General features: G+C 36.5%; 1 protein-coding gene across 1 annotated transcript; it reads left to right on the top strand.

The window, feature by feature from the left end:
- Positions 1 to 8,617: 8,617 nt before the first annotated feature.
- Positions 8,618 to 11,160, top strand: LOC120086693. The gene is made up of 3 exons (XM_039043458.1): positions 8,618 to 9,456; positions 10,380 to 10,490; positions 10,748 to 11,160. Exons 1-3 carry the CDS (start codon positions 8,812 to 8,814, stop codon positions 10,901 to 10,903), a joined length of 912 nt encoding a protein of 303 aa, XP_038899386.1. The 5' UTR covers positions 8,618 to 8,811; the 3' UTR covers positions 10,904 to 11,160.
- The last annotated feature ends 271 nt before the right edge of the window (positions 11,161 to 11,431 follow it).

Here is an 11,431-nt window from a genome sequence, read left to right as displayed (position 1 = left end):
TGTTCAAGCCCCGGAATCAGCTCTTAAGAGAGCAATCTCTCTACTTATCCCTGCTTTGGAAAAGGAGTAAATTCCATTTATGTATTGAGTTCCCAACTCCCAAATTAGATAAGTCCCCAAAAAGGAATGTTGAGATGGCAATCTGGCCACTCTCACCCATACTAATTAAAGGACCGCCCTCAAAGGCAGGAGTTCCCAAAACACTCAGGATTAAGGTCGTGTCACCTATGGTCATTTAAGTGAGATGTAAGTCTCTAGTATCAACGACATTATATATAGAGTCTAGTCATCTTGTGGTCCGGTCTTATACAAACTCTTTGTATAGGACACCCCCACTCGCACGTCTCCACATGAATGGTCAGGATATACCATCTATAGTAGTTTACAACACTTGCAAACCTCTATAAAGTGGGTCGTATCCATAGTGTCACCAAGATCAGGTATCCCACCTTAATTCTTATACTACAGACCTATTTAGGTTATGACTTAAGTCATGATCCACTTGTATATCACATATACATGCTTAAGTTTACATAAGATAACCATGGAGCTTTGTTTATTGGATATGAGTAAATGCCAGAATGAAATAAAAAATATTTTATTCATAAAACAATGTGTATCATTACAAACAACGAGACTCCGGAAAAATTAGGACACTAATCCCAACACATGGAACATTAGATTTGACAGTGCGGTCAAGTCATTTGGCTTTGATCAGAACGTTGATGAACCTTGTGTTTACAAGAAGATTATCAACAGCTCAGTAGCTTTCCTGGTATTGTATGTGGATGATATCCTACTCATTGAGAATGATGTAGGGTTTCTGGCTGACATTAAAAAGTGGCTAGCTGCCCACTTCCAAATGAAAGATTTGGGTGAGGCACAATATGTTCTAGGGATCCAGATCATTCAGGATTGTAAGAACAAAAGGTTAGTCTTGTCTCAGGCATCATACATCGATCAAATGTTGAATAGGTACAGGATGCATGATTTCAAGAGGGGTTTGTTACCCTTAAGGCATGGAATCGTATTGTCTAAGAATCAATGTCCTAAGACACCTCTAGAAGTTGAGGAGATGAGATGGATTCCCTATGCTTCAGCTGTTGGAAGCTTAATGTATGCAATGTTGTGTACCAGACCCGACATTTTCTATGCAGTAGGGATTGTCAGTCGGTATCAGTCCAATCCAGGATTTGATCACTGGACGGCGGTGAAGACAATCCTTAAGTATCTTCGAAGAACAAGAAACTACATGCTGTATGGAGATAAGGATCTGATCCTTATAGGATACACAGACTCTGACTTTCAGACTGATAAAGATTCTCGTAAATCAACATTGGGGTCAGTGTTCACTCTAAATGGAGGGGCTATAGTGTGGCGAAGTATCAAGCAAGGATGCATCGTAGACTCCACTATGGAAGCCGAATATGTAGCCACTCGTGAAGCTGTTAAGGAGGTTGTCTGGCTGAGAAAGTTCCTTACAGATTTGGAAGTTTATCCAAATATGGATTTGTTAATCCCTCTTTATTGTGATAACAGTGGGGCTGTGGTAAATTCAAAGGAACCTCGGAGTCATCGTTGGGGCAAACATATAGAGTGTGAATATCACTTGATCAGGGAGATTGTGCATCGCGATGAAGTGATAGTCACGAAGATCGCGACGGAGCACAACATTGCTGATCCATTTACAAAGGCTCTTACAGCTAAAGTCTTCGAGCGTCACCTGGAGAGTCTGGGTCTGCGAGACATGCAACATCTTATCTAGGGCAAGTGGGAGATGATACTGGGGTATGCCCTAGTTTATTGTATATTGTACTTGTATTTATCTTGTATTGTACATTAGTCTCCCGAGGCATTAGGACAAGTGGGCAATTATTGGGATTGTTGTCTTAATTCTTCTGGAGTCTTGTGTTTTTAATTTATGCACATTGTTATGTTAACATAAGAGTTATTTTATTTGGCATTTACTCATATCCAATGAACAAAGCTCCATGGTTATCTTATGTAAACTTAAGCATGCATATGAGATATACAAGTGGATCATGCCTTAAGTGATAACCTAAATAGGTCTATAGTATCAGGATTAAGGTGGGATACCTGATCCTGGTGACACTACAGATACGATCCGCTTTGTAGAGGTTTGCAAGTGTTGTGAACTACTACAGATGGTAGATCCTGACCATTCATTTGGAGACATGTGAGTGGGGGTGCCATATACAAAGAGTTTGTATAGACCATAAGATGATTCGTCATATAACATCGTTGATACTGAAATACTTACGTCTCACCTAAACAACCATAGGTGATATAACCTCAATCCTGAGTGTTTTGGGAACTCCTACCTTTAAGGGCGGTCCTTTGATTAGTATGAGTGAGAGTGGCCAGATTGCCAACTCAACATGCCTACCTTTTTGAGGATTTGTCTGATTTAGGAGCTGGGAACTCAGTTCCACAAGATGGAATTCACTCATTCCCCGAAGCAGGGGTAAGTAGATAGATTGCTCTCTTAAGGGCTGATTATGGGTCTTGAACATAGCGGTCAAAGCTTCTCTTTGGAAGAGAGGATTCAGTTATAGTAGGACTATGACTTATGTTCATTAGAGGGATCAGTGGTACTTAAGTAGTTAGATGTAACTACAGATGCATAAGGGTTATTGGCTCAACGGTACTTAGAGCGATCTGTGAAGGGTTATCGCATTGTTGATTGGTTGATATGGACACATAATATATCTATAGTAAGGAGCATTCAGTTGTCAGTCTTTAGTGGAGTGTCTGGCAGTTAATGGATGGTGGATCCCGTGATAAAGAGTTTAGTCAGTTATTCACGTACCGTTGGAGCTTCGAGCTACAGGTCTATAAGGTCCCCTTGGTAGCTCAATGGATTCAAGTTGAGAATCAGTTCTTGGTGTTGATTTGAAATGTTCAAATTGACAAGAGGTAATTTGATTGTATATGATATGATCGGTGTGATATATGAGATACATCAAGTGGAGGATTAATGTAAATGAGATTTACATTAAGTGCCATGAAATAGAAAAAGAGCTATGGTTTATATGTTTCATGAGATGAAATATTAAAACTATAGGTTATAAATATACTATGGTAAGTTAGTTATCATATCTATTTATAATAATATTAATTATTGGATAATTATCTCTTTTTCTCTAATAACCAATTGAGTGCGAGATTATTGGTAGTTTCATGGTAACCATGGAATAAAAGGAAAAATGTTTTCCTAAATTTAGTAGATTTGTGAGAGTTGCGATTCTAAAAAACATCTCACGCAAATACTGTCAAGTGGATTATATTCACTAAACGATAGTTGAAGAGAGACTAAACGATTTTGGAGTGATACTACACGATAGTTCACTCAGTTGGCCTTTAGCTAAATGATCGCGGAGCTTTTGCTAAACGATGGCATAGCATTTGTTAAATGATTGGGCATCATCTATATGATAGACCTTATCATCTCCCACTTGCTCAATCGTTTACATGATTGTTCTTCCTCCAATCTCGTCTTCTAACCAAGTCCACACAAAGCCTACACTTATGGATTCTCACATCGAGAATACCAAGGTAGCAATTGTGGTGGTATCGTACTCAACTCGACATAGTTTGTGATTTTTGGAGGTCGTTCGTTGTGTTTGTGATCTTGGAGTTCGTTGTGTTCATGATTGTTGTGATCGTGTTGTGTTGCAATCATAGTGTTTCAGCGCTCGGGTTTGCAATCTTGCTGATTGTTTGAGTGTTCGTGATTGAGGGTGTTTGAAGATGAGTCTTCAAAGGTATGTGTGATTTTTCCTTTGATCTTATGTAAAGCATGCTATAATTTTGTTTTATGCATAGCTTGTATGTTTCCATTTCTTGACTGTAATTTTGTATGTTCAAATACGCATGGAATTTGGAACGATCATTCCATTGCTCATAGAAATTCTTATGGCCAATTTCCTTCAAGTTTGAAGTGTTCAAATTGAAAAGAGGAGTTTGATTATATATGATATGATTAAACTGGTCCAATTATATATGATATAGTGACATGATGTATGAGATACACTAATTGGAGAAAAATGATGTAAATATGATTTACATCAAGTAATGGAGAAAAGGACTATGGTTTAAATGTTGCTTATGAAGTGATATTAAAACTATAGGTTATAAATATAATATGATAAGTTAGTTATTATATTTATTTATAATTAAAACAATTATGAGATAATTGTTGGTTGTTTTCTCCTTAATCATGCGTGAAAGTGGAAGGTTGTTTTCAGTTTTGATAAATGAAGCATAAAATGAAAAATGTTTTCATTTTTGTAAAGAATTGAATAATCACTTCATAAGTTGTACACTGCCTATCGTTTAGCTCACGAGAGCCTACACAACAGCTCAAAGTGTTTTCCTAAATGATCGTGTACACGCACGTTTGTTTAAACGATCGTGTTGTTTTTCTAAACGATCGCATAGATCTATCTAAACAATTGTGTAGCTTTTACTAAATGATCGCGTGCCTGAGAGAGATTCATTAAACGACCAACCTGATTTACTAAACAATCGTATACCTTTTTCTAAACGATCAAGCACAAGTTTATACGATCGACACAAAACTTCTCCCACTTACTTGGTTATTGAGTGCGATCGTTCTTTCCTCCTTCCCTCTACCAAATCTAACAGAGCCTACACCTCTTGGATTCTCACTCTGGGAATACCAAGGTCACTAAATGGTGGTGTCCGAGTTGCTGCTTGTTTGTGGAGAAGACTATTCGTTTGCTAAGCGACAGCGAGAGGTGCTAATCCAAGCAAGAGCGAGAGAAGGATAAAAGAAAATTTCATCAAAGGTATGTCTCTCGTTCCATTGTATTCAATTTATTGAAAGCATGCTGTAATTTATTCTAAAATTCATAACATATATGTATGTTTGTGAATGCTTATATTTCTGTGACAATGAATTTGGAACGATCTTGCTTTTGCTAATAGGTTTTCTTTGATAAGAGTTCCTTCAAATATATATATATAATTCTCTCTCGAGAAGCGTGCTAAAAAAAGAGAGAAAAAGAAGAATTTTCATCTTCTTCTTCATGAAAGAATAATGGTCGTCATCCCTCTCTTTCCAGCCCATGCCACCACCGCTGATCGACTAAGTCTCAGCCAGCAACCGTTATTCATCCCGTCGTTGATGGAGTCGTCGTTTTCCGCCACTGCTTTGCGCCAACGCTGAACATGTCCCAATCCTCACGTTTGTCAGTGGATGACTGTCGTTCTGCTATGTGCGCACTAGATTTGAACCCCAGTCGTCTGTTTCTGCCGTTCGCGAGCCTGTCCGACGCTGTCTGAAGCCGCCGCATCAGTTTCTTCTTTACGACTTCCATTGCTCAAGCATCGTTCGCTTTTGCCATCACCGGATCTATCGATTTGGGTAATATTTCTGCTATTTGGGTTTGTGTTCGGTTGATTCTTGAATACCCATTTACTTTTGGCATCAATCGGATGATGCAAATTGTGTTTCAACTTTGGATTCAAGTTTGTTGAGGTATTGAGGTGCTGTTTATTGAAGTTGGAGTTTGTTTTAGCGAGTTTTGATAAGTTTTATGCTTTGACGATCTTCTTGTAGATTAATTTTGTTGTTGAGAAATTTTTGTAAAGTCATTTGGAAGTGATTTTTTTTACGAAGCTACATATGGATAATTTATTTGAGACATTGGTAATGAAGTATGTGTTTGATTCAAGCTTTAATTATATAAGCCTAATTTCAAATTATGATAAGGGGGATTGATTCAAGAATTTCATTCAAGATGAAGAAGAGTTTGTTTGCTAATTATTTGGGCTTAAAATTGGAGGTTTGGAAGGTGAATTAGAATTAGACCACATCTTAGGTAAGATTGTCTGGAAATATTTTGTAATATTTGGGTGTTTGGAATTTGGTCTTAGTTATTAATTTTTAAAGCTTGGTTTATGTTTAGGCTTGATTAAGGATTCAAGAATTTCACAAAGATTTAATTACTTTTTGGTTAGACCTAATATCAAGGTAAGTAAACTTACTACTAGAACTGTCTTTGTGACGGACGATAAATTTACGATTCATTTTGAGGATTTTAAGACTGGTTACAAGGACTGTTTAAAAAAGATATATGAGCATGTGATAATATGTCTGAAGCATGTTAATGTATGAGCATGATTTAGAATTTTATGAGATATATTAAAAGGACGATTGAGCATGACCCTAAATTATGAGTTAAACGACACTACTACTGGAATGTCTTAAAGCTAGATGAAAGTTGGAGCATTTGTTGATGTACATATTTATGTGATTTATTATGAAAGTGTGTAGGCTATATGATGTGTTATGAAATTTTGAATGTTTGATTATTTACATGAGTTAGTGCATGAAAGTGATGTACTAGAGTTGATCCATTAAAACTAGATTAAACATGTATGTTGAGGTTAATTAACATGACCTTGATGAGGAGATTTTAGAGGACTCATGATTGTATGAATGTTATATGTAGTATGAAGTTAGATGCAACCTTTTTTTCTTTCCGGACTATGTGACTGTATGAAAGTGATGCATGTCTGAGGGCGCTAGTACATGAAAGAGATGTACTAGGGCTAGTGTGTATAAAAGTGATAATACCTCTGGGGTGTATGTAAGAGGTGCACGCTCAGTGGGTTATGTGTATACGAAAGAGGTGTATACATAACCATGTGTACGAAAGAGGTATGCATCCTTACATTCATAGAGAGGATCTGGGATGTATGAAAAAGGTACACACTCAGTGGGTTATGTGTATACGAAAGAGGTGCATACATAACCATGTGTATGAAAGAGGTACACACCCAGTGGGTTATATGTATACGAAAGGGGTGTATACATAACTATGTATATGAAAGAGGTACACATTCAGTGGGTTATGTGTATACAAAAGAGGTGTATGCATAACCATGTGTACGTAAGAGGTACACATTTAGTGGGTTATCTGTATATGAAAGAGGTGTATACATAACCATGTGTACGAAAGAGATACACGTCCCTACATTCATAGAGAGGACTTGGGGTGCACGTAAAAGGTGCACTCTAGGGGAAAGGAAAAAGAGTGAGCCATGTAAGGAAAATCTTCAGATCCCACTAGTAGAGAAATTCAGTTCATGTTGCATTTATTAGAAATCAAATGACAGGGTACTCATGTGTTTAGTAACGATGTAGCTTAAGTCCTAGGAAGTCGGGTCGTTACAAAGTTGGTCACATAAACCCTACATACCACTTGCTATACTTAGCCACAATGTCATCCTTGGGTCTCTCGCTGCATCACTCATCAAGCTGGCCACATGGCACCTACCAGTTCCAACACATGGATCCCTCTCCTCTCTATAGATGTTAACTTGTTCCTACTTCACCTGAGAACCCAACGTTCCATACTTAACATATTTTCTTGCCCCTTTTTTTGTTTACCATTAATAGATTTCTCCCACTCTCTACGCGTCCACCATGTCACAACCTAAACGCATATAATCATAACACTTAGGAAGTTTACCTTCTCTTATATTTTAGATTATGCATAACTATTTTTCTATTGACGTTAATTCACATCTTAACTCATAATTAGGAGGTCTTAATTTGATTAACTAGTGAAACAAGTTCAGAGGTTTACAACCCATATATATTCAACATTAGTTATATCACTTAAGCTTAACAAATGTATTTGAGATTGAGTATAGCAATAACAGATGAGGTATTTTAGACTTTTAATTTTTCAATACTTGGGTTGGGCTGATGTTTTGCTATACATGCAATAGAAGAAAAAGTAAAGACACACTTGCAAATTTTATATATATATTTTTTTTGTTGTGCATGCAACTATCTCAATTTTTAAAAATCACAGGCCAATCATTTGAAAACCATTTCGATAATTTGAAAATTCAATATAATTGTGGAACAGAAATTGGACAAAAATTTTGAAAAGTTACATAAATATCTTATATAATATTTAGTTGAATTTCTTGAAATTTTGAAAATATATAAGATTTGGTATAAAATTTCGAAAGATTATATAATATTTGAAAAATTAACAAAATCTTGTGTGTAATGGCTGAGATGTACCGAGAAGGCCCAAATTAACTAATATAGGTGAGTGATCCCATCCTACTAGGATTGGAAGCTAATTAAACTAGAACCTCTTTCTTGTCTTTCTTTTCCTTAAGGATTCAATTTCTTAACGCAATTTAGTATTTAGATCCTAATACTAGAGTAATGGAGTGACTAAGCCAACCCATCTCCACCAGTCTTGACACAAATGGACTTTCTGAAAGCACTGTGGGGAATGGAAGTCTGAGGGGAGTCTTGGTAGCGAGTCTAAGAGCATTTAAGCTAAGAAATTTCTTCCTATTCGGTGACACGACCTTTGGTGAGAAACAAAATAGCTAGACTAAAAGGAGATAGATCGAGAAAAACTATTCTATCTTATTTAAAAAAATGATAGTTTTGAAAAGTGAAAAATTGAAGATACTATATCTAACCGATCCTTGATAATTGGGGTAATTTTCCATTATGTTTCCTTTTTTTTTTTTTTTTTTTCTTTTTTCATTTTTGGTGAAATCTCTTATGTCACTGTGTAAACCATTAGTATGGAGCTAAAATACTTTAAGTTAGAGCTAACTCGCCGAGCCCGTTCGCCACTCTCTCGTCGCTGAGTTTCACTGTAAGCACCCGAGTCACCAAAATTCTCCATCAATGGTATCGACGCTCCTACCCATTTTTGTTCTTCAGAAGAAGCATTAAGATCTCTTCATCAAACTCAAATTTTCGCTCCTGTTTCTCTACAAATGTCATTGCCTTCTCAAAATCTCTTCAGATGTTCCAGCCGTTTCAAGTTCTGTTGCTTCACCAACTCCCTTTCCAGAAACAACAATCTCTTCTCTCCCCCAATTTCATCTCCATCCCTCCACAACCTCCATCAATTCCACTTTCATGCTCATCGGCTACTGACCACTCATAACAATTCAACCTCCCGCCACCGGAGTTATTGCCAATATGGCATTGGAGTTTACGAATCCGAAGACGTTGCGCGGAGTGGCGATTTCAATTTAGAATCGGTTCTTTTGCTTTCTGAATTGCTTTCTCTCTTTTCTTCCGCTGTTTTCTTGGTTGTTTTTGCTGTGAATTTCGTGGGTTCGAGTTCGAAAAAGGCGCTTTGGGTGTTGATTGGGGATAGGGGCTTGGTGTGGGGGTTTCCTCTGCTAGTGGCTACGGTTGTTCTTAACTCGTGGATTCGAAGGCGGCAATGGAGACGAATATGTTGGGGGAAAACAAGTGGTGGGTTGAAGGTGAATTTGTTGGATAGGATCGAGAAATTGGAGGAGGATTTAAGGAGCTTGATGACTGTGATTCGGGCCTTGTCTAGGAAGCTTGAGAAGTTGGGCATAAGGTTTAGGGTTACACGAAAAACTCTGAAGGATCCAATTGCTGAGGTATTCTTATGTCTCTTTATTTGTTTGTGATCTGTGTTGATACTTACAACATGTTCGTAAAAGTTGAATTGAATTGGTTAATTCTTCTTCGGGTTTAAACCTGTTTAATCCAGTCTCCTTGAAGAGAATATGATATGTTTTGTCCTTTTTTGTTTGTTTAAACCTGAATTGCATTGAGCATTTCTATAATCATGCTGATTTTCTGTGGGTTGCAAGTAGAATCTGAGAGACTTGGTAAAGATTCAACTAATGTGAGTTGACTATATGAAGGTTGAGAAATGGAATTTGATCTATAAGCTCATCTCCTTGCTGTTGAAAATTAAACATGTTTTTACTCTAGATACATTATACGTGTACATGAACAAGCATTTAATCAAGTGTTCCTGTATATAGTTTTTTAAGATGATTAATTGTGGGTACTGGGTACATATAGCCAACATGAGTGTAGATAAGTTGTTAGCATTTATTCTTTCCCTTGGGGTCAGGGTTCAAATCCCCAAACACTACATTGTTGTAGACAATATAAAAAATTTTTGGGTACATATATATTGATACATGGTATGGATATTATTGTATGGTTTAGATTTTTCATTGTGCTCCTAAAAACAGTAGGGTTTGTTGTGTTTGAAGCAAGTGTGTGAAGAACAAGAAAACAAAGATAGTTTGAAAGAAAGTGGTGAACTAAATTTGAAGTTTGTTGTAAATTTTCAATATAAGTGACTTTGTTTCCTCTCAAGTAAGTCTTATTTGATTTCCTTTTATGAGCTCACGCACTTCCAACACTGGCTGTGTCCAACTTCTATCAAATTTTGAGTGGATGTTATGTTTTTCTTGTGTTTTTGTGTGTTTCTAGATTGAGTGTGAAATCTGACTTTTAACCAACTCTTTTCCACAAACCTCTAACCAATTGCACGCTATTAAAGACTGCAGCTTTAGCTCAAAGAAATTCTGAGGAATCTCGAACTTTGGCTGTGCAAGAAGATGTGCTTGAAAAAGAACTCCTTGAAATGCAAAAGGTCTTACTAGCCATGCAGGTAAAAGTTAACATGATTATTATAACCGATAAACAGAACTCTGTAGTTACTTGAAAATTAATACCCTTTATATGCTGTTTATTGGATGGATGTTTGATAGAGCATGAAGGTTGCTTGGCTTCGATATGCTATATATTTATATGTATATATATATACTGATTTCAATTAATGGGCAACTGTAGACAAGCTTTTATAACTTGAGGAATTCTTAATTTTGTTAAAACTGATGTGACTTTCTGTAATGAATTCATGTGCAGGAGCAGCAACAAAAGCAACTGGAGCTGATTGTTGCAATTGGAGAAAAAAGGAAGCTCATGGAAAGCAAACAGACACTGGATCAAGAACGATCAAGAACTGAAAGACACAATTCTGCCAATGAGGAATCAAAAGAACTGGAAGCTTATGAAATCTGAGTTTGGATCCTCATCAAAATTTTCCCATTCATTAATTATTCACTGTTTCTTCTTGTGATTTTAAGCTAAAACTTGACTCTTAAATTTATAATTGAATGAAGTAATAAAATAATGAATAGGAAGATCAGGAGCATCCAAACTTATTAGGACTAAGTTCTCATGAAAACCGAAGACGACAAAAATTTAAGGTCCATTTGATAACCATTTAGTTTTTTGTTTATGAAAAATTAAGTCTATAATACTTCTTTTACCTTCGAGTTTTTTATTTGTTATCTACTTTTTATCAATATTTTGAAAAACCAATCAAAATTTTAAAAGCTAAAAACAACGAAACTACTCTTTTACCAAATGGGGCCTAACTAAATGGTGGCTTTGCTCATGTAGCTTTCACTGGGACACAGAGATTCTAGCAGATCCTTTTTCTTTTCCTTCCTAACTTCTCTAAGAAGGGATTTCTCGTTAAGAAGTTGGTTTTGATATACAATGAACCTCTGGTAGGGATGTATCAAAGTTTGCACGAAGAATGCT

Source organism: Benincasa hispida, chromosome 1, assembly GCF_009727055.1.
Source record: "Benincasa hispida cultivar B227 chromosome 1, ASM972705v1, whole genome shotgun sequence".
NCBI classification, from domain to species: Eukaryota; Viridiplantae; Streptophyta; class Magnoliopsida; order Cucurbitales; family Cucurbitaceae; genus Benincasa; species Benincasa hispida.
Note: the sequence above shows the minus strand (reverse complement) of the source record. Positions and strands in the feature narration are given on the sequence as shown.

Coding starts and splice junctions, on each gene's coding strand:
- LOC120086693 (XM_039043458.1), top strand. CDS start 8,812: ATGTCATTGCCTTCTCAAAATCTCTTCAGATGTTCCAGCCGTTTCAAG. Junction 9,457..10,379: donor TGAAGGATCCAATTGCTGAG/GTATTCTTATGT, acceptor ACGCTATTAAAG/ACTGCAGCTTTAGCTCAAAG. Junction 10,491..10,747: donor AGGTCTTACTAGCCATGCAG/GTAAAAGTTAAC, acceptor ATTCATGTGCAG/GAGCAGCAACAAAAGCAACT.